The sequence below is a fragment of the Candoia aspera genome, chromosome 8 (assembly GCF_035149785.1).
Source record: "Candoia aspera isolate rCanAsp1 chromosome 8, rCanAsp1.hap2, whole genome shotgun sequence".
NCBI lineage: Eukaryota > Metazoa > Chordata > Lepidosauria > Squamata > Boidae > Candoia > Candoia aspera.
In genome coordinates this window covers 905,671-932,192 of record NC_086160.1, presented here as the reverse complement: position 1 = coordinate 932,192, position 26,522 = coordinate 905,671, and the positions used below count along the sequence as shown (strand labels likewise).

The 26,522-nt window shown below is 47.7% G+C and overlaps 1 protein-coding gene across 1 annotated transcript in view; it reads left to right on the top strand.

Moving 5' to 3' along the window:
• The first annotated feature begins 1,047 nt into the window (after nucleotides 1-1,047).
• The window catches only part of HGFAC (HGF activator), a 38,621-nt gene continuing 13,146 nt past the window's right edge, over nucleotides 1,048-26,522 (top strand). The window contains exons 1-6 of the mRNA XM_063310310.1: nucleotides 1,048-1,224; nucleotides 9,436-9,499; nucleotides 12,612-12,734; nucleotides 21,558-21,689; nucleotides 22,208-22,318; nucleotides 25,011-25,173. Coding sequence (XP_063166380.1) covers nucleotides 1,156-1,224; nucleotides 9,436-9,499; nucleotides 12,612-12,734; nucleotides 21,558-21,689; nucleotides 22,208-22,318; nucleotides 25,011-25,173 — 662 coding nt within the window. The 5' untranslated portion in view covers nucleotides 1,048-1,155. The remainder of the gene's footprint in view (nucleotides 1,225-9,435; nucleotides 9,500-12,611; nucleotides 12,735-21,557; nucleotides 21,690-22,207; nucleotides 22,319-25,010; nucleotides 25,174-26,522) is intronic.

Below are 26,522 nucleotides of genomic sequence, written 5' to 3'. Positions count from 1 at the left end.
CTAATTTTCTGGAAGAGGTCTCTTGTCCTTCCTATTCTATTCTCTTCTTCCACTTCTGCGCATTGCTTGTTTAAAAATAATTCCTTATCTCTTCTGGCTAACCTCTGGAATTTTGCATTTAATTGGGCATATCTCCCCCTATCACTGTTGCCTTTTGCTTTCCTTCTTTCTTGGGCTACTTCTATTGTCTCAGCAGACAGCCATTTTGCCTTCTTGGTTTTCTCTTTCTTTGGGATGTATTTTGTTGCCGCCTCCTGAACAATGCTGCCAACTTCTGTCCAGAGTTCTTCCGGGATCCTATCTACTAAGTCCAGTCCCTTAAATCTATTCTTCACCTCCACTGCATATTCCTTAGGAATATTAGTGAGCTCATATCTAGCTGATCTGTGGGTCTTCCCTAAGCTCTTGAGTCTGATCCTAAATTGTGCAAGAAGAAGTTCGTGATCTGAACTACAGTCAGCTCCAGGCCTTGTTTTTACCGACTGTACAGATGTCCGCCACCTTTGGCTGCAGAGGATGTAGTCAATCTGATTTCGGTGTTGTCCATCTGGTGAAGTCCACGTATAAAGCCGTCTCTTAGGTTGTTGGAAGAGAGTGTTTGTTATGCAGAGTGAGTTGTCTTGGCAAAATTCTATCAGCCTATGTCCTGCTTCATTTTGTTCTCCCAGGCCATACTTACCTGTAATTCCAGGTGTCATTTGACTGCCCACCTTAGCATTCCAGTCCCCTGTGATGAAAATAACATCTCTATTTTAGGGACCTAAAAAGCAAGCTTGTCTTCTAGGGAGGGAATTGTCTCCCTTGGCAAAACATCAGAACATGGTGTGATTGTTTATTCTCAAATGAGTGGGGAATGGACGCATTCTGCAAATATTGACCATCCAAAACTGGAATTGATCCAAATTCCTTGCAGCCTGTGTTTGGCTTCCCTTCCCCACCTCCAATTATCAGTGCATGAACAGGTTAATTATTAACCCTAGTTGAAGTAAAAATTCCATTAGAAGTTAAACTTATCCTAAAATTGAGCAAATCTCCGTACATCCCGATGTTTACTGAGTTCCCATTTCAGTCCTTCAGGTACTGAGATACCAACTACTCCATGAAAATTGCAAGATACTTTTGTACCCAAAAAAAAAATCAGTGAAAGACAACAAGATGAAAGTCTACATTTTTTCCATGACGGTTGCTCTGGTTTCAGGTTTGAGGACTGCTGCTAATGGGATGGTAAGTGTGTGTATCTTGCTTGCTTTTAACGTTTTCCTAAGCAAGTTTGTTCAGTTGCTGGATCTGAGTCAGAGTGGAGAGTAACTTGATGATGTTGTGCAGTGAATGACACACCAGCAACCAAGAGACGCGTCCCAAGAAACGGCCTGGCCTGGCAGAGAGCCTCTCCCTTCTTACAGAGACCTGGGATCTTTCTATGAGGAGCAGATATTGCAGCTGGAAGTGAAGTATTCAGCACATAGCACTTTGCACTTCGGGAAGGATTTGACGAAGCAGGTGGCTTGTCTTTATGAAGCAACAAGCGTCTCTTTTAGAAGAGAAAAGAGGACGCCTCAGCTTGGGAGCAAAATGTAAATTCCAGCCTGCCTAAAGGAGGAAGGCCGTTCTGTCCCTGCCCTGTGATTTTGTGGGGTTGCTCAACTGGACTGCCTTCACCTTGCTGTGGTGGCATGACTGGCGACACGCGTAGAGCGAGAGAGGGCACTGGCCCTGTGGGGGGGCCTTGCAGGAACACATTGGGCCACTTGGATGCTCGGGGGGATTCTGTTCTCTGCCGCCACTGGGAGCCTTTGCCCCTCCCTTATTTGAAGTTCCCAGCTCCTTTCCTGCAGGTTCTTCCCCCCTGCCCCACCCTCTAGTAAAGGTGCTACGGTGTTATTTGGGAACTTCAGCTTCAAAAATACAGAAGCAGGATCACTGAGATGGGTGAGGTTTTGTCTTGCAAGTCTTAAGAAAAGCTCACTGACTCTCCATTTCCAAGAAGAATTAACAACCCATTTCACTCTTTGAAGCCCTTTATGACTTCCTTTATAATATGTGCATCCAGATGAACTTAGTTGTGAAATTGAATATTGCTCCCCCTGTCACGTATGGGCGGTGGGGAAGGAAAGAACTGGATGCTGTAAAGGCACTCGATCTGTCGTGGCATGAAATGAGACCATCGCAGCCTCCGCTGGTTCAGAAGCTGGAGCACCGGCCATTAAGTTTATCCCAGACATTCATTGATTCACTGATTCATTCCATTGGCATGGCCACTTGCTCATGACCAATTCTGGTGGCTCACAATAATTGAAAACAAGGGGAAAACCAGGAAAGAACAAATGTACCATGTCTAGGTAATAACAATTTAACGTAAGAGACACAAGATGGACTCCCTCAACCTCCTGGCCCAATGCCTGGGAGAAGAGCCCAGTCTTCAGTATTTTATGAAAAGCTAGCAGGGCCAGGGTCATCCTAATCTTGGGTGGCAAGTTGGGGGGGGCAGTATGCTGTTCCATAAGGAAGGTGCTATGACAGAGAAGGCACCCTTCCTGGTCCTCTATGAGAACTGTTCAATTGTTAACTCAGTAACTCTGTTTAATTGTTAAACAGTATGAGACTGTTTACTTGAAGGGAGCTGGAGCATGCCTGCCTTGTCTATCTCATAGGGCAGGCAGAAATGATTGGAGACAGTGTCAGAGTGCTGGAAAGCATTTGGCTGGAGAGATCAGAAAAATCACACACCAGGCATTTCTATAAAAATAAATTTATTTACAGAAAGCACAAAAACATTTTCAAACTGTGCATTCACACGCGCTCAGAGAGGACTCAGCTGCAACTGGGCTGGCAGGCTACAAAAGCAAAACTAAACAAGCCCAGGCAAGCTGCCCTCCCCCAGGCAATGCAGCTATTAGCACCCAAACTGAGGACAATTAAGTTCGACCTCTTCACCCTGCCGATACTTAAGAAAGTACTCAATTACCATGGTAACCTAATGGCTTGGTCTGAGCAAAAACAAAGAAATGCCAACAGACGGTCTCACAAATAACCTGGCCCTGTGCCATGAAGAGCTTCATAGGTAGTAACCAGTATCTTGAACTGCACCCAGAAGCTTATTGGGAGCCAATGCAGCTCATGAAGTACGTAGAGGTATGAGATGCTGAGTATGGGATACTGATATATGCCAATAACTACCCATGTGGCTGCATTCTTCACCAGCTGTAGCTTCCAAGTGGTCTTCAAGGGCAGCCCTGTGCATTGTGGCACCTGACTCAGCAGTAGTAGTTATGGGAAAGCCCTGGGAGACTATAGATTAAGCATGAGCAAGCACTGTGCCACAGCTACCCAAAAAGGCCAATGCAGTTTGGGGCTGCATCGACAGGGGTATAATGTCAAGATTACAGCAAAGTACTGCTTTGTGCTGCAATGGTCAGACCACTCCTGGAATGCTGTGTCCAGTTCTGGTTGCCACAATACAAAAAGGATGGAGAGAAACTGGAAAAAGTGCAGAGAAGAATAACAACGATGGCTGTCAAAGGGGCCTGAAGGCTAAATCCTACAGACAGTGATTAAAGAAACTTGGTATGTTTAGTTTAAAGAAGAGAAGGCTGAAGGGTGACATAGCAGTCTTCCAGTAGAAGGTCTGTCCCAGAGAAGAGGGTGTGGGTTTATTCTCCACAGCACAGGAGGGCAGGACAAGAACCAGTGGGTGGAAGCTTAACAGAGAGAGATCCAAACTTGAAATAAGTAGGAGTTTCCTGACAGTGAAAGCTATTAAGCAGTGGTGCAGCCTGCCTCCTGAAGGCCATCATTGGAGATTTTCAAACAAAGGTTGGGCAGACATTTGCCCAGGATGTGTGAGGATTCCTGCACAGGACAGGAGGTTGAAAAAGACCTCCAGGGTCCCTTCCAACCCTAGGATTCTATGAAAACAGAAGGCAACCAAAACATGAGTGAGAGTGAGTCAGGCCTCCTGGTCTAGGAACAGGTACAAGATGAAGTTGTGCAAAGTCCTTCCTAGCTACCACTGCCACCTGCTCCTTGAGCAGGAGCCAAGGATCTAGGAGGATCCCCAAACTGCACACCAGTTGTGACTGGGGAACCCTACTCAGAACCAAGGATGGTAAGTTCCGAGATCCATGAGGTCTCAAAAATCACAGCCACTTGGTCTTGCCAGGGTTGAGCCAGAGCCTATTCTTCCCATCCAGACTCCAGACACTGAATAAAGAACTTTGACATCATCACTTGGACAGCCAGAGTAGAAATGTATAACTCGGTATTATCAGCATACTAATAATATCTAACCCCCAATGTCTGATGGTCTCACCCACCAGTTTTATGTAGACATTAAATAGGATCAGGCAGACAATAAAGCAATTTGCACTGGTAGGGCTTAGGGCTAGATCTCTCCTGCTACCAATGCTGACTGGAACCAATGCTAGGGGGAAAACCACTGCAACGTCATATTTCCCACCCCAAACCGTCTGAACCATCCCAGAAGGCAATCATTCCAGTGGTGTTAAAGGCTATAGAAAGATCAAGAAGGGCCAGAAAATGGCAATGCATCAACACTTAGTCACTCCTGTTTCCCTGTGGACCCTGATAGGGTTGGAAATACCCCTGCAGGCTCTAGTAGATTCTGGTACCATAGGCAACTTCAGTTTCAGTGTACTAGTAGATTCTGGTAACACATACAAATTTACTTTACTTCCTTGGCCTGTTCAATCCCTTGTTAAGGTTGCAACTACTGATGGCCACCTCTTAGTTTCAGGGCCCACCAGAGAGTGCATGGAATCTCTCCTAGTCATCATCAGTAGTCACTGGGAGTCCCTGAAACTTTAATCTTCCCATTGCATATTCCAACAGACTTGGCTTCAGACTCATAAACAACATATCCATTGGGCCAGAATAATGTAGACCTTACCATGCAAAACTCCCAGCCTGTGGGTCTTCAAACCTCCACCACTTAACACTCAACAGCAGGAATTCCCTCCTTCCACATCAGGCTACGCTGATATATTTAGAAAGGGGAGGCACACCTTATAGAATCAATCCATTCCCGGAGACACAAATTCTCACAGAACGCTACCACCCAATGTCTAGTTCAGAATTGGCCTATTACCCTCCTCCCTTCTCCATTCTATGCTGGGAAAACTTGGCCACTCTTCTGATGCCTGGCCTACTCTGAGACACCTTCCCTAGGGTGCCCAGGGAGGCCGCATATCTTCTCCTCCCACTTTTTTTGGAAAACATGGAGAACTGCATCACAACGACGGGCCATATATTCCCCCTTCCTTGAGGAAAGAAGAATTGCGGCTCTGCCACAACAGCCAACTAGCTGGACATTTCGGCGTATTTTGGACACATCTTTTTCTCTGCAACTTTTGGTGACCTTGCATTAGAGCAGAAATCAGGGCTTATGGTTCTTTTCTTGCCCCACCTGGTGCTGTGCCAAGATCCTCACCCACAAGCCAGCTGGACTACTCCCCACAGGGGCCTTGATCACAACTTCCTTGGGTTTTATTAGGGCCTGACCATGCGTCAAGAGCCTAGACACCGTTCTGGTGGTAGGTGACCCATTTTCTAACACGGCTCATTTCATTCCTGTCATGGCCCCCCCTTCGCTCCCAGGACCACTTGTCGTGCATTCGACAGGCATGCTAGGACTGTGGCTGCCTGCCTTTCGGAATACCGTCTCCCCCCAGTATGAGACTGGCTCTGACCCTGCTTTCGGAAGCGCTTTGGAGACGTGGTTGTGTTCCCAGGCTTGGGGGTCGACAGGTGAGGGGGAGCCTGTAGGGCGCTGCTATTTCACTGTTCGTTGGGTTGGCCATTGTAGGCTTTTATGCTAATGTGTTTTTATATTAAATAATTTTCATTAAAAGAAGACTTTGCATAGATTTAAAAAACTGCAGAAAAATAAAAGAAAAAGTAGGAAAAGTAGGAAAATATAAAAGGGTAGAAGAAAAAGTGAAAGACAGTAGAAAAGAAAGAGAAAGTTATCTAAAGAAGCGACCCCTGATCTTCTCTGCAGCAGTTACAAACATAACAATGGCCATCTCCCCCCTCCCAAATTACATAGCATGGTTCCCTTCTGCCTGTAGACAAACCTTTTTAATCAAGAAAGCTGGAGATCACCGCCTCATGTTTGTCCATTTTCAGCAAAAGGTCCATAAAGGGTTTCCAGTCTTTTATAAAAGTAACTGTAGTTTCCCCCCTTAGTCAAACAAGTCAGTTTAGCCATTTCTGCAGACTCGGCCATCTTCACAGTCCACTCCTCCGTTTTGCGTATTTCTGTCATCTTCCACCTTGGTGCATATAGCAGCCTCGCTGCGGTTACCATATATAAAGCCAGTCTTCCATGAGCCTTTTCTAGTTGACTGTCCATAAGTCCTAACAGGAAAAGTTCCAGTTTCATCCGAGTATTATTTTTAAAACTCTCTGCATCACCACGTGTGCACATGGTGGCACAAAGTGTCCTGTATCTGTTTGCTTTTTCACAAGTCCACCATGCATGATAAAATGCCCCTTCATGTTTTTCACATTTCCAGTAACACTTAGAAGTACCTTTATACGTCTTTCTCTGGTGTCATAAAGCCTACATCATTTTTAAGAAGTTTTCTTGTAAACTGCAAGACAGTGTGGACTTCAAACCTTCTAACCACATTTTTACCACTGATCCATTTGAATATTATAACCAAAATTCTTAGCCCATTTTACCACAAATTTTTTAACTTGCCCTTTCTCCATTTCAAATCTCAGGAAATGTTTACATATTTTAGCAATCACTTGTTCATCATTTGTATATAATTCATTTTCAAATTCTGTTTTATCCTATTCTCTTCCCAGTACCTTGCTATTAAATCTTTCTCCTAATTGTGCATATGAGAACCATTGAAAACTAAATCCATCTGCAGGCAATTCTTCTCTTGATTTCATCTTAAGCTCCCTGTTTTCCTGCACTAGCACATCTTTGTCTTTGCCCGCTGTTCCCTTTCTGTAAATTGCATCTTGCGCAGAGTCCAACAAAGGTATTTTCAGGGGTAGCCTGAGCTTGTATCTATCCCATATTCGTAATATGGCATTCCTGGCATAATGGTTTTTAAAATCTACACCTGTCTTAATGTTATCATACCATAAGTAACCATGCCACCCAAACCTCAGACTATAACCTTCCAAATCTAAAAGTCCCTTAGTTCTTAACAACCGCCATTCCTTCATCCAAAACAAACCACAGGCAGCAAAATGCAATTTAAAATCAGGCAATCCCAATCCTCCTCTTTCCTTTGCATCTTGGAGAATCTTGTATTTAACCCTTGGTTTCTTCTCCTGCCAGGTAAATCTGAATATTTTTGCCACTGATGGTGCATCAGTTCTCAAAACAGGTAACGTCTGAAATACGAACAACATTCTAGGTAACACATTCATCTTTACCACAGAGATTCTTCCCAACAGTGATAATTGTAATTTTCCCCATCTTAACAGATCCTTCTTAATTTCATTCCATACTTTGACATAATTATTTTGAAACAACATAGAATTCATTTTTCTTATAGTAATACCCAAATAGTTCATTTTTTTTTCTCAATCTGAAATCCAGTTTTTACAAATAGTTCTTTTTGAACTTCCATATTCCTATTCTTTGTCAACATCTTTGTTTTTTTGTTATTAATTTAAAATCCATCCAATGCACCTAATTCTCCTAGTTTTTCCATTTACCATTTACATCTATCCCTCCTAAAGTGTTCTCCAAAATTAAAACCAAGTCATTGGCAAATGCCCTTATTTTATAAACGTCTTTGTTAACTTTCATTCCAGCAATCCTCTCATCTTTTCTTATGTCTCTATTCAAAATTTCAAGAGCCAGAATGAATAACAACAGGGAAAGCGGGCATCCCTGCCTTGTCCCTTTCCATATTTCATAGGGCTTGCTCAGTTCCCCATTCACAAGTATTTGTGCCATTAGTGAATTATACATTGATTTCACCCATGTAATATAGTTCTCTCCAAAGTCTGTATCTTCCAAAATTTTAAGCAGAAAAGTCCAATTCTAATTGTCAAAAGCTTTCTCTGCATTAAGAAATATTAAGGCAGCTTGTTTTTCATTGTGTTGATCCAAGTACTCCAATACATTAAGAACATTTCTAATATTGTCTCTGATTGTCTCTTGGTCTTGGTCACATTGGTCTTCATGGATAAAATTTTGTAAAACATTTTTCAACCTATCAGCTAAAATTGTTGTGAATATTTTATGATCATTATTCAGTAATGATATTGGTCTATAGTTTTTTTTTTTTTTGGCAAAGCCCAATCTTGTCCTTCTTTAGGAATCAGTGCTGTTTGCCCCATCCAACTATCTCGTATCTTTCTATTATTTAAAATGGAGTTCATCATTTTTTGCAAAGGTAATAAAAGCTCATCTTCAAATATTTATAATAAGAGTCCAATAATCCATCTGGACCAGGGTCTCTACCTTTATTCATCTTCTTTATAGTATCCCAAACTTAGCAGAGCTAAGTGTCTCTGGGCTGTGGAGAAAGAAGGTGCCAGACTGGGATTAGAAATTTCTAGGGAGCCAACAGAGGCTAAGAGGACTGCAAGATCCGATTGTTAACAGAATGAAGATAAAATCTCTTGAGTCTCTTACTTTACAATGATCTAGTCCACCTGACTGGTTTCACTATTTCCAAATATTTAGTGTAGCATCAAAAGAATTGCAGAAAAAGAGGGAATATTGGAAGACTGGATTGAATGTGAAAACCATGTAACACTTGCTGGGCTTAATCTATAAACAATTAGTGAAGTATGATTCAAAGACCATATGATTAAATGGATGCAGAATCTGAATATAGTAATAGAAATGCAACAAAGGGAATTTCAGTTGAACAAGAATATTAAATTTACTCTGAGTATTATACTCAGAGAAAATTGGTATAAGAGGTTTTATAGTTGGCATATTACTCCAGTTTTGACTGCTAAATGTAATGACCAGACCGGATCATTTTTCAACGTGTGGTGGTATTGCTGTAAAGCTCAACAATTCTGAAAAATGGTTCATAGTAGAATGAAGCAAATGTTGAGAGTTGAAATCCAATTCCAACCTGAGATATTTTTGTTGAACTGCACCAAACCACATATTCCTTCCAAGTATACTGAACTAGCTTTGTATGTGTTAATGGATGCAAGGATCCTATATGGAAGGGTTTGGTTCTTTTTTGGAAGAAAGGCTAACCAAAATGTGGGAGTGTGCTTTGATGTCTGAGGTCACTCCTGCCGCCCAGCATGGGTCCCTCCTCATGACAGCCATTCCCTACAAGGTATTTACTTTCCATGCTCAATTTTAGAGAGAGAAAGAGGAACAGAGGATCTGTTTAGTAAGAATGCCAACTAGCTACACAATTTATTCTGATAAATTGTTTCTTAAATATAAATTTACATTGCTATTATTCATAGGAGGAAATAAAAATTGGCAGTAAGATGAAGGCCGAACCTGAGCATGAAGTTTATCAACACCAAGGTAACCAAAACCATTTTAATATGTAAGAAAAGCAGACTCGGCGTTTCTTCTTAGGTTGCTCATTCTGGCAAATGACTCTAAAATCAGACTCTCCCTTTAGGATTCAGCAAACCAGCCAACTGAAAAACTTGGACTGTGGAAGGACCACTCAGCTCCCCACCCACCCTGGGTGTCCTGAGCCAAATCTTCATAGTTTTTTGTTGGGGGACTGGCCCAGCCTGATTTATCCAAGTTGTGGTGTGGGAATCACCAAAACCAAAGTTCGAAAATATAAATGAATGGGTATAATAGTCCTGTTTTTGAATCAGAGCAAGATAATTTCCAGAAATGTTATAAGTGAAGAAAATATTGCAAATTTCATAGAAATTGGTGCAGGACTTTAGAGCTACACCCCTTTAAAAGTTGGTTTTAAAACTTCCCATAACACTTTTATTTTTCTTCAGAATGGGAGAAAATTTACAGGAATGCTAGCCTATTACAGGTAGTCCTTGATTTACGACCATTTGTTCATGTGGCCATTCAAAGTTATGAAGGTGCTGGACGAATGGTGGTTATGACCGGTTGCCAGAGTTCCAGCTATCCCAGCAACCCCACAGTCACGTGATTGCGATCTGAACGTTCAGCACCAGGCTCACCCTTGCAACCAATTGCAGTGCCCTGTGATCACATGAGTGCCATTTGCAACCTTCCCTGCCAGCTTCCCCGGAAAGTCCCCACCCACACACCCTCCCCCAGCCCCTCTGTGCTCATGCTGCGCCGGCCAGTTGTGGACCCTTGTGCATCCCCTTGCGCTCCCCACCACCCAGCAGCAGCCACTTACCTGCCTGCTGGCCTGCTTGTGAGCCATCTTGGACTTGCAACTTCCTTCCAGCTTCCCTGCTGACTTGGTTGTGGGAAGCCAGCAGGAAGCTGCCTCGCCTAACGACCGTGGGATTAACAATGGCAACCAGGACTGCAGGGACTGCTGTTGCTAAGTGATGCAGTTGCGCGTCCCTTAGCAACGGAAATTCCAGTCCCAATTGCTCTTGTAAGTTTAGGACTATCTGTACTGTGTTACGGGTGAATTAGGACTCTAGATCCAGGCTGCTAAAATGCAGGTGACCTCTTTGCTGACATCTAGCGGTTGTCTGGCTTTTTGTGGCCCAGACCGGGTGACTCTGTGTTGAATCATGATGAATTTCACAGATTCAAATTATCTTGTTTAAACTCCAGTTTGATACACATCATGCCTATAACTTTTTAATTTGAAATATATACTGAACTTTGCAGTGGAAATAGATCCTGTATGAGGAACATTTGCAGCAAATTGCTGAGAGGGGTTCTTGGCAAAGGGAAGAAGCAACTGTAAGGAATCATGATGTTTTTTCACCAGTGGATTGGAGCTACTGGAGAAAAGACTTCAAATTTCACTTAATCGTCTTTTCTTGAAATGAAATGTAGTCCTTATGCCAGTGAGGCAACAAGACATCCCCCAAACCTTGTCATGGATGGGAGGGGAGCAAATGGCAAAGAGTTCTTGGGTTGGGGGGCCAGGAAGGTCCTTGAGGCCAAGCCCCTCTCAGTGCAGGAACCCAGATTAAAACATCCAAGGCCTGGTCATCTGGCCTCTGCAGAGGATGTGGCTACGTTCCTCTGGAGCTTCCTCTCCCCTTTCAAGGCAAAAAGTGGTAGTCTGATACTCTTCTGTAAACTGTTTGGTGGCAGCAAACACTGAAGGAAGGAGGAGGAGGAGAAGGAACAAGGAAGGGAGGAGAGATGGACTCCCGTGGCCAGTTGAGGGGGACAGCTGGGCAGAGTCTGGTTTGGAAAAGATTCCCTGAGAAGCAGCTCCGGCGGTCTATTTAGGCTGGGTGATCACCTGGAGGAGATCTTTTTCAGGGGAAGGACCAACTGGAGCAAAGGCCAAAGCTTTAAGAAAACCCCACTCGAAAGCAACTGTTTCTGTGGGTAGCAGCTGGCTTCTGAACAAGCGGAACGTTATAACCGAAACACACTCATGACATGAGCCTCAGAAAAGTGAAGGAATGAAAAGGAAATCTACTTATTTACAAATAGTAATATTCTTGTTTTATCCTTGCCTGAGTGATGGTAGTAAAACCCAGCTCACGCTTTATGAAGCAACACTAACCTGTGAAACTCGACCCCAGATCACATTCAGTCAAAGCGTTGTGGTTGCAGTTCTACAAAAGTATTCCTAGACAGGTTTTCCACAGAAAATGGGCTGCCAAGAGGGCAAACAAAGGGAATGCCTCTTCTGTGTGCTGTCCTGGCACCACATAGAAGAAGCATTCTCTTCGTTTGCTCGTTTTGCTTGTTTAATTCGCTTCTTTAATTCGCTGAACAGCCATAGACCAAAGAGGGGTCAAAAGTGGGTGGAAACGATAAAATAACTTGAGAGAGGGAAAAGCGGGTGTGTGGAGGGGCTTTGGACCCACACGCACCTCTGAGGCCGAACACAGGGCTGGTGAGTCAAATGAGTTGGGGTTGCCCCTCATGGACTTCTTGCTGAAAAAGGAGAAAAATGAACTTGTGATTTATGGCTTTGAAGATTAGAAACGGTACTTATGCAAAGAAGGAGATGATGGTGTAATCTCAGAGAGAGGGTAAAATATAAATGCATCTATTGCCGCTGTCAGGAAGATTGGAAGCTGCTTCTTTAGATTCTTTTCTTTCCTCTTCCTTTCTTCCTTTCTTCCTCTCCTCTCCTCTCATTTCTTTTCTATTTCTTTTTCTATATTTCTTTTTCACTTTCTTATTACTTTCCTTTATTCTCCTTTAATTCAAATTTTGTACTGTTTTTAATTCGAAAAGCTTCTTCAATAAAAAATATTCTAAAAAAGAAAGAGGAAGGAAGGAAAGAGGGAGGGAGGGAGGGAGGTTGTCATGGCAGGCACTCTCCTGAAAGAGAATGGTCAAGCGACATAACAGATAGAGAAGACAAATGTAGTTAATAATCATCCTGGAGCAGATCTGTCTCCGTGGCCTCTAAGAACTGGCACTGACTTGGTGGCACATAATCAATCATCTTTCTTCTTCTATGCTGTTGATTAATAAGCGGGGCCACTCCCCTGTTGTCCTTACTGATTTACTCCTTGGAGGTTTTCCTACGCAGGTGCTTCCAGTGACTGCAGGCATCACCCTTGTAGCAACGGTGGCACATGTTTCCGTGAGTGTGACCAATGTTCTCATCGCTGCATTTGTCCCGAACAATTCATGGGGGAAAACTGTGAAGTTGGTAAGTATCAGCAGCAAAAGGTGAAGCTCTCCAGGAAAACAAGGACTGCCACTGGTTCCGAAAATGTTTGCTCCTGAAGACGTTCTCAGCCCGACGAGGCCAAGAGCACTCAGAGGAGGCATGGGGGTCCCGGCAACTGCCCGGGTGCAACAACAAACTGGCTGTATTCACGTGGGTTATTTCTCATAGCACTCATCCATACTGTATGGGGGTCACACATCACACTGCATTATGGGCGAGCCGCTTAGTTATTTATTGGTTTATTTATTGGTTAGGAAGCACCTCCACTTCAGAATGACCAGGCAATTTGGAACAGAAAAGCAATAAAAAGGAACTACAGGTGGTCCTCGGCCTACGACCGTTCGTTCAGCAACCATTCAAAGTTACAACAGTGCTGAACAAAGGGTGGCTACGACTGGTCCCTGGAGTTCCAGCCATTCCAGCACCCCCAGGGTCACATGATTGCGATCTGGGCGTTTGACGACCAGTTTGCACTTACAGCCAGCTTTGCAGTGTCCCGTGATCACACGATCGCCACTTGCAACCTTCCCTGTTGACTTCCCCAGAAAGACAATGGGGAAGCCGGCAGGGAAGGTCGCAAGTCGCTGGGTAGGTCTCCCCCACCTGCGCACCCTCCCTAGCCCCTCTGCACTCGCACCACGCAGCCACTTGCGTACCCCTCACACCCTCACGCACCCTCCCTGACCCCTGCCACACCTCCTGTGCACCCCCTCATGCCCTCCCCGACCCACACTGAGCTTCTTACCTGCCTGCCGGCCTGGGACTTGTATCTGCCTGCTGGCTTCCCCACTGACTTTGGTTGTGAGAAGCCAGATGTGGGATGACTGTGGAATTCAGTTAATGACAGCAACGAGGACTGCAGGGATTGCCATCGCTAAGTGATGCAGTCGCACTTTACCATCATATCATTTAGTGGCGGAAATTCCAGTCCAAATTGCCATCGTAAGTTGAGGACTACCTGTAGGTGTCTACACAATAGTATCCCACATAATAAAACCCTGATGGGCCTCCACAATCATTTCTACCCAAAGGCCTGGGAGAACACTCATGTTTTAAAAACCTCTGGCACCTCATGATGGTGGGAGCCACATGGGTTTCTGGAGGGAGACCATTCCAAAGGACTGGAAGCAGTATTTCTCGGTGAAAAATAAAGCCGGGGGTGAAGGTAACAAGGCCTAGCAGTCAGGTCATGCGATTCCCACCTGGCACATTCTCCTCCTTCCACCTTTTCCCTCCCTCTTGCTGATGGAGTTTTTAAATGTTAATAAAAGAACTCCAAGCAGCTAACAGCAATCTTGCAGAGTAGAAGCATGGACCAAAAAGAGAACTTGCACATCAAGTTTAATTATGTTCAGAAAAAGTTCAGTCTTCACACAGCAGTTAGATGAAGAAAAGTAGAGATAGCTTGCTTTATTTAGTAGACCTGGATACAGGTAGGTTCATAGTAGAAAGGCACTGGTTCTTTGTAGACACTTTCTATGTGGAATAAAAAGTCTATGTGCAAGCAAGATGGCAGGGGGAAGACTGCAAGCCTGCAGCCCTCCCTGCTTGCATGTCTGCCCACGAGTGTCATGCGCTGCCTACCTCTGAATAATGCTCAGACACTGGCTCGGTGGAACAGGCTCTGGTTTATTCATAGCGTAGGTACAGCATCGGGGAAAAAAGCTGAGAGTGACAGGAGCGCGCCGGTGCGGGGTTTAAATACCCCGCGCCGGTCAGCGCCCCCTCACTCGCGGTCACGTCACCCCCCTTTGTCCAATACGTTGCCCTGCCGGTGGGTGAGGGGTTGCGAGGCCCCGCTGGCGTTCCGGGATCGCCCATCATCGGTTTCTCTATTCCTCCGGTGATTGCTTTCAGCTGGGCGATCTCCGTTGTATTAGCGCTGATGGCTTGGGTGTGTTCCGTGATCCGTTTAGCTATTGTTTCTTGACCGTTAGTCGTTATGGGTTGATGGCTACTTATCTTGAGCCCCTTCCCCTGTTTCCTTGCTATTGTCATGTGTGCCATTGCGCTGATGACTTCAGCTCAACGGCACTCATGACATACTGCCCCCTGTCCGAATAGTGCTCCCCCCCAGTTTTCTGGTTTTGTTTTTTTTTTCTTTTCGTGGAGCTGTCAAACGGCACTTTTTTTTTTTTTTTTTTTTGAAATTCCCGCCGGAGTAGTTTTCGCCCCTCCCTTTGCTCCTCCCTCTACCACGTGCCTTCCCAGGGTGTGTCCTAGTACGCATGCCCAGGTCACGCCCTGGCGTGCGCATGCTCCGGCCACACCCTGTTTGTTTGGCTCAGTTCGGCAAGGAGAGAGGCGTGGCTGGTCGGGTGCTTATCAGCTCCAGGTAAGGCCCTTCTTTTTTATTTAAAGTGCGTCGCCTTTGTTATTTGTGCTCCTGGGCGTTGCCCCCAGGTTGCCCTGTTGACTTGCTTGCCACTCCCCCGTGGGCCCGGGGCGGGGGGAGGGTGCTGGCGAACGCTTGTTACTGCCTCGTGGGCCCAGGGCGGGGGGAGTGAGTCCAGGGGGGGGGAGGTCCACCCAAGTCGCGGGCTTGGGGGGGCCCTTTCCCTTGGGGCACGGTAGGCGGGGGGGGCCCGCAGGGGAGGGGTTTTGCAGGGGACGGCTTGCTAACCTTGGTTTTGGCTTGTCGGGGTATGCCCGGTGAAAAGCCCGGGTCAGGCCAGGCGCGTTAACGTTGTGCGCCGCCACCCATTCCGGGTGGGGGAAGTGTTTCCACCTGACCAAATAGTGTAGGGTTCCTCGTTGCTTGCGGGAGTCGAGTATGTCCCTCACGTCGAAGTGATGTTGCCCGTCGATCATCACCGGTGAGGGCTGTGGCGTGCTTGGGTGCCATCGAGAGGTGGTTGCCGGTTTCAGGAGGCTGGTGTGGAACACCGGGTGGAGTCTCCGTAGGTTGTGTGGCAGGTCCAAGCGTATTGCCACCGGGTTCACTATTTGCGTGACTCGGAACGGCCCGATGTACTTAGGCCCCAGTTTTTTCGAGGGTTGGGGGGACTTTAGGAATTTGGTGGATAGGTAGACCATATCCCCTGCCTGGAACGTCGGTTGTTGGCGCCGGTGCTTGTCGGCCTGCTCTTTGTAGGCTGCCTGTACATCCTTCAGCGCCGCCGTGATTATTGGCCATGATTCCGCGATCTTCCGTCCCCAATCGCTAGCGTCCACCTGGGGTTCCGGGGGTTGCGGTAGCTCCGGTATGGGGACAAAGTCGCGCCCCGAGACTACCTCGAACGGAGTTTTCCCCGTGCTCGTGTGGACGGCGTTGTTGTATGCGACTTCGGCGAACGGGAGCAGTTCAGCCCAGTCGTCTTGGTGATAGTTGGTATATGAGCGTATGAATTGCTCTAGGGTGGCATTGAGGACCTCTGTGGCTCCGTCCGTCTGGGGGTGCCAGGCAGTGGATAGGGCCTGTTGGGTCCCCGTCAGCTTTAGGAAGGCCTGCCAGAATTTAGAGGTGAACTGTGTGCCCCTGTCGGTCACCACACGTGCGGGACATCCGTGTAGCCTGTACACGTGGATGAGGAAGAGTTTGGCTAGTTGTTGTGCGGACGGGACCGACGTGCAGGGGATGAAGTGGGCCTGTTTTGAGAAGTAATCCTTCACCACCCAAATGGCCGTTTTCTTCTGGCTGGGTGGGAGGTCCACTATAAAATCCATAGAGATTTCCTCCCATGGGCGGGAGGGTTCTGCCACCCATTGTAATAGCCCCGCGGGTTTGCCTGGTGCCCGTTTGGCCCTAGCGCACGTTGGGCAGGACGCTACGTATGCTTTCACGTCTCGCCTGAGCGCGGGCCACCAGAATTGACGCCGTGTTAGGTGTAGGGTCTTGAGGAACCCAAAGTGTCCCGCTTGCTTGGCGTCGTGTGACCTATGCAAGATCGCTTGGCGTTGCGAGTCCGGGACATAGATTCTGCCTTCCCCCCATGCCAGGTCCTGTGCCATCGTTACCTTGTCGGGGTTTGCCAGGAACCAGGGGTCGGTTTTGAGGGCGGCGGCGATGTCCGTGCGTATTCCCCCTGGTAGTTGCGGTTGGCTTCGTCTGGTCGCAGGTTGTCCCGCCGTCGGTTGCGCCGTAGAGTCGAGCTGTCTCCGGGCGCCGCTTCGGGTGGTCACGGCCATCCCCAGTTGCGAGGCGGATAGGACCGTCCCAATGGTGTCTGGGGCGGGCTCTTCGTCTTGGGGCAGTCGGGAGAGGGCGTCGGCCAGGAAGTTCTTTTTGCCCGGCATGAACTTCAGCTGGAAATTAAAGCGGCTGAAGAATTGGGCCCATCGGACCTGTTTTGGGCTAAGGCGTCTGGGCGTTCGTAGGGCCTCGAGGTTCCGGTGGTCGGTCCAGACCTCGAATGGTTGGGTGGCTCCCTCGAGTAGGTGTTGCCATGTTTCTAGCGCCGATTTTACCGCGAAGGCTTCTTTCTCCCAGACGTGCCATCGCCTTTCTGTCTCGGAAAACTTCCTTGACAGGTAGGCGCATGGTTTCAGGAGTCCCGTGGGGTCCTTTTGGAGTAGGATGGCCCCCAGGGAGAAGTCTGAGGCGTCGGCTTGGACCACGAACGGCCGTTCTGGGTCCGGGTGCGCGAGGATTGGCTCCGTGGTGAACAGCGCTTTCAGCTTGTTGAATGCAGTCTGGCACGCGGGAGTCCAATTCAACACTGTGCCCGGGTTCTTGGCGCGTCGGGTGTCCCCCACCCCTTTGGTTTTGAGGAGGTCCGTTAGGGGGAGGGCTATCTCTGCGAACCCCCGGGCGAATGACCTGTAAAAATTCGCGAAGCCGAGGAAGCTCTGGAGTTGGCGTCTGTTGCGGGGGCGCTCCCAGTTTAGCACCGCCTCGACTTTTGCGGGGTCCATTTCTATGCCGTCCCCGGAGATTCGGTACCCCAGGTAGTCTAGGCGCACTTTATGAAATTCGCACTTTGTAGGCTTGGCGTAGAGCTGCGCCCTTCTGAGCTTGTCGAGGACTTGCCTGACTAGGGTCACATGTTCCTCGTGCGTTTTTGTGTAGATAAGGACGTCATCGATGTAGACAAGGACCCCTTTGAACAGGTGTTCATGCAGTACCTCATTGATGAGCTGCATAAACACCCCAGGGGCCCCCGCGAGTCCGAACGGCAGCACTTTGTACTGGAAGGCGCCTAGGGGGCAGTTGAACGCTGTCTTCCATTCGTCCCCCTCCCTGATTCGGATGCGATAGTACGCCTCGCGAAGGTCCAATTTGGAAAAGACTTTGCCCGTGGACAGGTGGGCGAGCATGTCCTTCACCAGGGGTAAGGGGTATTTGTTGGACAGGGAAGCCGCGTTTAGGCCCCGGTAGTCGGTGCAGAGCCGTAGGGTGCCGTCTTTCTTCTCCCGGAATAAGACGGGGGCTCCGACCGGTGAGCATGCTGGCTCTATGAATCCCCTGTCTAGGTTTTTATCGATGAACTCCCGGAGGGTTGCCATCTCCTTCGGGGTCATCGAGTAGATCTTTGTTCTAGGTAAGGGGACGTCGGGCAGCAGGTCGATCCGGCAATCCATCTTGCGGTGGGGGGGTAGTTGGTCAGCTTCCGCCTCTCCGAAGACCTCGGAGAAGTCGGCGTATTGTTCCGGTAGGTCTGCTATGATAGCGGCGTTGTCCTGTGTAGTCACCTCCGCTCGTCCCACAGTGGGGTTGGTTCTGCCCGCTGGAACTGGTGCCCGATACTCGCCGTCGCCGAATGTGAAGGTGCGGGTCTCCCAGTTGATGCGCGGGTTGTTTGTCGCGAGCCATGGCATCCCCAGGACTGCGATGGGCCGTCCGATGTGAGTGACGACGAACGATGTGCATTCGGTGTGAGTGCCCATTTGCAGGGTGACCGGCTCGGTTTGCAGCGTAGCTGGTTTCCCTCCCGCTGTAGAGCTGTCCAGCTGGTGGAATGCCAGCGGCGTGGGGAGGGGGAAGCAGCGGAGGTCGAGTTTGGCGACTAGGTCGGGGTGGATGAGGTTTTTTGAACACCCCGAGTCCACTAGTGCCGCGGCCGTGGTGGCTCCGTTGCCGGTAGAGAGTTTAATTGCCGCCATTATTACGGGGCTTTCGCCGTTCTGTCGAGGTGGTCCGCGCTGCTGTCCCACCGCCTGCCTCGCAACGCGTTTCAGGGCAGGCGGGGAGCTTTTCCCGCCGGCTGGTCGGGGTCTACGTTGTCCTCTTCCCCCCAGTAGGCGTCCCAGCCTTCCTCTGGTGTCGCTGTGGCCACGGTCATTCGGCGGTGAGGGGGCGGCCCCGGGTTAGGTGGTTTGGGGCTAATTTTCGGGGTGGGTTTAGGCGCACTGGTCGGCGGTCGGTTGGCGAAGCAATCCGTAGGTACAGCATCGGGGAAAAAAGCTGAGAGTGACAGGAGCGCGCCGGTGCGGGGTTTAAATACCCCGCGCCGGTCAGCGCCCCCTCACTCGCGGTCACGTCACCCCCCTTTGTCCAATACGTTGACCTGCCGGTGGGTGAGGGGTTGCGAGGCCCCGTTGGCGTTCCGGGATCGCCCATCATCGGTTTCTCTATTCCTCCGGTGATTGCTTTCAGCTGGGCGATCTCCGTTGTATTAGCGCTGATGGCTTGGGTGTGTTCCGTGATCCGTTTAGCTATTGTTTCTTGACCGTTAGTCGTTATGGGTTGATGGCTACTTATCTTGAGCCCCTTCCCCTGTTTCCTTGCTATTGTCATGTGTGCCATTGCGCTGATGACTTCAGCTCAACGGCACTCATGACAACGAGGTAAAGATGGAGATTGTGTGTTTCCCAGACTCAAGAAGGAGGAAGAGGGAATCAGGTGACCCATGTGGCTTCCCACAAGCACAATAGAGACACGCCTACCAGACAAACTCTCTTATTATGCTCGTGAGACAATGCTGAGTTGACCCCTGATAATTCCAACACCTGCAACTGGCCACCTGCTTGATTTCCACAACTGTTCTGAGGGTCCTGCTGGTTTCCTCTGATCACTCTTTCCCCAAAAAATTTCATTAATTGCCTCAGGGTCTGTAGCTTCTCCTTCTGATGAATCTGCAAAAATCTCAAAGCCACCTTAGAATCTTTCATGTTTCTTGAGGAGTGTTGATGGTTGTTTGTTTATTTCATAAATGCATATGGCTGCCCACCTCATCTATATCCCACAATCAACCTAGCCAAGAAACAGGCTCACCCACATTGAGCTTGCCACTATGGGCCGCCCGTCTTGTTCCTCCCTCCCACCCTTCTCTGGGACAGGCGTGGGGAAGCGTTGCACTGGAGGAGGCTCTGGGGACAGGCTTGGGAGGGGGAATGGGAATGGGAATGGGATAGCCACCACACAATCTGCCAGAAGCTCATTCTCCCTTAAAAATACACCCAGAGAGAACACAAAGGGCTGAAATAGACAGTGGAGAGTTGCTGTTTCTTGGAATGGCCAAGGTGGGATTCTCTTTCAGCTGAGCCAAACCCTTAAAAGCTGGTTCATGCACTGTAGCTCTGGGCATTTCCAGGAAGCCCTGGAGAGCACTCTGGAGTTTAGGAGACGGCCCTTGACCAAGTTGTACATTTTTAAAAAAGTGAGTGCATCCCCATTCTGAACCCATCTTTCCATTTCAGATTAAAAACAATCCTTCTGGAAAAATGCCAGACCCAAAAATGCCAGACCCAGCTGGAAGAAACATTTTGAGAATCCATATTCTGCCACTTAGGAATTCCTGATCCAACCCCACAGTGTCAACCCAGAGCCTTCATCTGCAGGAATTCATTTCTGGCCTCCCCTCCAACTTTAATGCTCCTTCCACGCTTGTTTTTGGTTGGGCCTCAGCTTTGGTGTGGGCACCTTGCAGAGCGTGCTTCATGTGGGACTGCTCTGGGCTGAGAATGTTTTAGTTGATTGTAATCATTACAATAAAGCTATCTCCAGCCCTCTAGTTCTTGTCAAATCACATCGGTTTGACCACCTTGTTTAAAATTACTATTTTTCCTCTTTCAGTGCAACTTCTGAAGCTGCCGAGGAGCTCTGCCACAGCCCCGAGCTGAAGTGCCCCCTAAATGCACTGGCCCTCTGGCTATGGCTGGCCTTAGACTGATGGTTACAGTCTCACCGACTGTTCTACATATGAATTACTTACCTGTGTTCAAACATAGATGCATTTGCTGAAGGGGCTCCACCATCATGCACAGAAAAAGCCCATCCCATAAACAGAGGAAGGAGGCATCTTTCCCAGAGTTTTGCTGAACTATTTTAGAAAGGCTGGTGCCCGTCTTACTATCTGATTTCTGTGCAGCAAGTCACCGGTCTCCCTAAAGCAGTGTCTCTCGACCTCAGTGACTTTTGGGAGTTGAAGTCCACACATCTTAAGTCACTGAGGTCGAGAAACACCACCCTAAAGACGCGCGTGCTTCCATCTTTGTGCCTGGAGCAGGCAGTGCCAGGGACACAGCCCAAATTCTCCACCAGTGCTCGTGAAGGGGTCCCGACCAGCCTCCGCCTAGTCCAAGAAAGAGCCAGAAGGAAATGGCAGTCTCGGGTCGTCCCCAGAGCTGTCGCACATCCCGGCTCCCGCAGAGGGCCACCTTCCCCCACCGCTTTCCTGGGCGATGCGGGGCCCAGCCAGTCTCTCACCAGCACCGCCTTCTGGTCCACCCTTTTCTCACCAGCCCCTGTTCAGACTTCTTCAGCAGTGCTATTGTTTCTTATGGGTTACTGGTGTAAATCTGGCACACAGCTGAGGGCAATGAATGATGGTTTAAGGACCAAAAGGTTGATTTTAGAGCTGTGTTTTTCTTTGATAAGAATAATAGTGGTCCTGGATAAAAGGTTTTTATGCTTAATCACAGCAAAATGTTTTGAAGAAACTCTCTATGAATATTTTGAGATTGGAGAAAGCTGGGCCACAATCTACCAAGGCTTAGTGCAGGTGTGCACGTGTGTCAACAGCGCAACCAACTGCCATCCGGAACTGTATACAGGTATTGTGGCAAAATGTCCACATTGTGTGTCTTAGTTATAGTTGCTCATTTGAGGCCTTGCAAAGAGATGGTGAAGAAGCCTCAGAAGAGAACAGGGACCGAGATTAAAAAGGGTCATTTGATTGGCCAGTACATAAATATTGCGAAGGAAGGAAGGAAGGAAGGAAGGAAGGAAGGAAGGAAGGAAGGAAAAGAAAGAAAGAAAGAAAGAAAGAAAGAGAAAGAAAGAAAGAAAGAAAGAAAGAAAGAAAAGCCACATTCTACTATTAGCTGTTTTCCAACATTTAAAGTGAATATACCTAAACATGTTCTGCATGTGAGAATTCTTAAATATTTGTTCTGAAAAACAGCACTAAGAGGAAGCACATTGTGGCTAGAGAACTCTAAAAAATACTGTCTGCGAAGTAGGAGTTTTTAATGAAGAGAAAAGCCAGTTAAATTGTAGCTGTCGTGCTTTGCAATTGTCAGGAAAATGCTGGATTTAAGAGCCACCTTTGGCTGTGCTCCCATTCCCGCAGGCTGCCCCTCCGACCCCTGCCTCCACGGCCGCTCTTGCAGGAGGACCCTCGGCTCGAACCGGACCGTCTGTGTCTGCAGCCACCCTTTTGGAGGCAGATTCTGCAACCTGGGTGAGCTTTGGCCAGGAGCGGGAGAGGCGCGGGCACATTCCCTGTGAGTGAGCTCCACCGCCTTGGTATGGCTAGGTCCGCAGCTGCACCCTCGGGGCAATGAGAAAGGCCTGCTTGGGCAAGGGGCAGGGGGGGCGGGGTGTGGGTAAATCCCTGCAAGGCGAAGGGACAGAATTTCAGATCTGCTGGGAAAACAAATTCAAATTCCCCATACTGTACAAGTTCTTTGACAAACTGGCCGTCGCTTCCTTACAAGATCCAAAACTGTTGTCCCAGTGGAAAAATGGGAGAAAAAAGCTGCCAGCTCAGGCAGTTGGCAGAGCTTCCTCTGGCATGTCCTTCTCTCCCCACCCACCACCCACCTGGCATCCCTTAATTTGTAATTTTCAGCAGCAAAAGCTGGAGCTGTGTTCCCCCTGCCCCCCCCCCCGCCCTGCTTCTCTTCCCCCCAGTGCTGTCTGAGGTACTCCTGCAAATATTAGCCCTGCTTTTGGGAAGAGGGATGATGAGTGGCAGAATATATGCTTTGTAACTATTTAAGCATAACTAAAACTGACGTGGCTGGATGACCGTGTTGTGGGCAGGTGGTGTGAAACTCCAGGGAACAGAACTCATTACAGTTCCCACGAGCTACCACACGATGGCGAAACCCAACGTTACTACCATCGTTAGCTTCTAAAAAGAAAGAATGCAGAAAATACACACATTTCTCTTCTCTGTATCTTTTGTCCGAATAACTTCCAAAGTCTGGTGTCCAAATTGAACATTGTACCTGAGGTTGGAACAGTGCAGAATAAGGTGATGCAATTACTTCTTTTGAGTTGTACTGACCCATAACTATCCATACTTGAGTTGTACCTGAGTTGTACTCACCCATAACTACTTCGTCTTTGGCAATAACACGTACCTGCAGATCAGTGGCACAGCTATGGGCACACAGCCATGGGCACATGTATCTCCATGGCTGACCTAGAATTGTGCTTCTTTTCATTGATGACATTTTCATCATCTGAACCCATGGAAATGAATCTCTCATGAAATTCCTTCATGATTTCAACAACTTCCAGCCCACCATCAACCTCAGGATAGACTTACTTACAGAAAAAGTCCATTTCTTTAATGTCACCATAAAACTACAGAGTGGACACATAAACACCACATATAGCCAAGCTCTGTGCTACAACCACATTAGTTCTAACCCACTTGGCAGAGATGTTCAGCTGATGAAATTAAACCAGGCATTCAGAAGACTGAACTTCCCCTCTGAGATCAATAGACAAACCAATAGTTCCAGATCAATTCCCAGGAATGACCTATTAAAAGGCAGATAACAGATAACAGAACACCACTGGTTGTCACCCACAGCTCATAGTTCAACCCACTCTATTAATAAACCACAATCCATATTGGACAATGACAGTGCAGTTTCTCAGGCACTGGGTGGGAGGCCCATACCTGCATACACACAGCCACCCAACCTGACGCAGATTCCCGCAACAAGAAACAACAGGACAATGGTGCCAACATGGGAAGTAACAAACCTAGATGTCTACTATGCCCCAAATCTTCACAAACAGGACCATGACAGGCTCCAACAAATACACACAAGATTAGAGGCATTTCACATGTTCTTCCTCTAATGTGATATATGCCATCATCTGCCACTAATGCTCCTCTGGATTCTATGAAAGACGAACAGGACAAGCTTTACCCCAAATAATTAATGGCCACAAGTTTGACATCAGGAATCAAAACAAGGGCAAAGTAATATTGGAGCATTTCAGCCTCCCAGAACATGCCATGGCAGACCTCAGAGTGATTGTTTTGGAAAAGTGGGACTTCTGAGTGAGAAAGTTTTTAACTTGCAGACATTCAAAGGTTTCAGGCCATCTCAGAAGGTCTCAACAAGCACAGTGGATTTGTAACACACCACAGTGGCTAGCTGATAAGGTCCTTGCAATCTGTCCCACCTGCAACCTGCATCTGCATAGCTGCCCCCTCTTCCCCCCTCTTCCCCCCACCTGCCCCCCACCTGCCCCCCAACTTAAACCCTACATCAGGCCAGCCACTCTCTGCATCCGGCGAAGGGAGACGCAGCTCTCAAAAGCTTCTGCCCTTTAATAAAATTGATTTGTGAGAAAAGGCGCTACCAGGCTCCTCCTGATGGTTTGCCACCGTAGACTAGCATGGCTCTCCTCTTACAGTGTCTTCTTTTTATCTGGAAACATTTGTTGATGTGACTCAAACATAAATTTGCCCTACCCCTGAACATACCACACTGCTGGCTCACATTCAATTCCTGAATATGGTATTAAGACCTACTGCCAAGGCAGGTATCCATATCCTACCCCTGCACATTGGATATCTGTTTTAGAAATGTGTAGCTACTTCTTGGTCTCTGATACATTTCAGTCTGCTATTTTCAGCCCCAACCCCCCAACCCCCCTTGTCAAGATCCATTTGAATTTTATTTCTGTCTGTTGGAGTGTCGGCTCTCCCACTCCAGTATCATTTCCCAGTTCTTCTGATGCCTTCTGTCCAAAGCCAGGATAGGGATCCCCATCACAGATGGGATAGGAATAACTTAGACTGTGGATCAGCTTGGTGGATACAGTGATTAGGACGTGATTAATGAGGGTCTGATAGATGCTTCTTTGGCACTGACTGGGATCTTTTGCCTTTCTTTCCTCAGTTCCTAATCAATCCTGCTATCCTGGTCCTGGGACCAACTACAAGGGCCTTGCCAAGAAGACCGCTTCTGGAGACAATTGTCTCCCATGGAATTCCGACCTCTTTCACTACGACCTTCAAGCAAACGTGGTGCAGCTGGGATTGGGATCCCATTCGTACTGCCGGTAAAATGCCTGAGGGGTAACTCTTGTGCGAGAACAGTTTGGAATAGGATGTCTGTACTTAGCAGGTATTTTCTTTGACTCAGAAACGAGGGATACATACAACACATGCAGACACAACCTGCATGGTCCTCATGCTGTCCTTGTGGGGCGAGAACCTTCGCAGAGCAAAGGCAATCTCCTCTGCACTACAAGACTCCCTGTTACACGATTTGGGGTACAGTCACATGGATATTAAGAGGAACTGTAAATTCTGAAACCAAATCCTGGAAAACCATTACACGGAGGAACAAACAGAAATGTGTGAGAGAAATAAGGATCTGAAGGAGCAACACAAAGAGAAAAACCCTGAGAATCTATAAGGCATCAGCTTCTAAGAGGAGAATAGGTAGAACTTGTAGCACTGGAGCAGGTTACAAAGTCATACGTGAAACAAATGCAAATTATTTATTTATGGTCCCAGATTCAGGTGTGCCCCTTTTCTGGTGGATCCTCCTGGCCTGTCGGGTCCAGTACACTGAAGGCTGCTGTAGTCCAGCTTCTTGAGTTATCACAAGTGAACCGTTTGAGATAGATTATTGGCACAACTAGGGATCGCCATGACATGTTTGTCACTTCTCAGAAAATTACTGGTTTAGTTTAAGTCTTTGTTGTGTTGTTTATTCGTTTAGTCGCTTCCGACTCTTCGTGACTTCATGGACCAGCCCACGCCAGAGCTTCCTGTCGGTCGTCAACACCCCCAGCTCCCCCAGGGACGAGTCCGTCACCTCTAGAATATCATCCATCCATCTTGCCCTCGGTCGGCCCCTCTTCCTTTTGCCCTCAGCATCTTCTCCAGGCTGTCCTGTCTTCTCGTTATGTGGCCAAAGTATTTCGGTTTTGCCTTCAATACCATTCCCTCAAGTGAGCAGTCTGGCTTCATTTCCTGGAGGATGGACTGGTTGGATCTTCTTGCAGTCCGAGGCACTCTCAGGATTTTCCTCCAACACCACAGTTCAAAAGCATCGATCTCCCTTGGCTCAGCCTTCCTTATGGTCCAGCTCTCGCAGCCATATGTTACTACAGGGAACACCATTGCTTTAACTATGCGGACCTTTGTTGTCAGTGTGATGTCTCTGCTCTTAACTATTTTATCGAGAGTTGTCATTGCTCTTCTCCCAAGGATTAAGCGTCTTCTGATTTCCTGACTGCAGTCAGCATCTGCAGTAATCTTTGCACCCAGAAATATGAAGTGGCCTCTACGTTTTCTCCCTCTATTTGCTAGTTATCAATCAAGCTGGTTGCCATAATCTTGGTTTTTTGGAGGTTTAGCTGCAAGCCAGCTTTTGCACTTTCTTCTTTCACCTTCATCA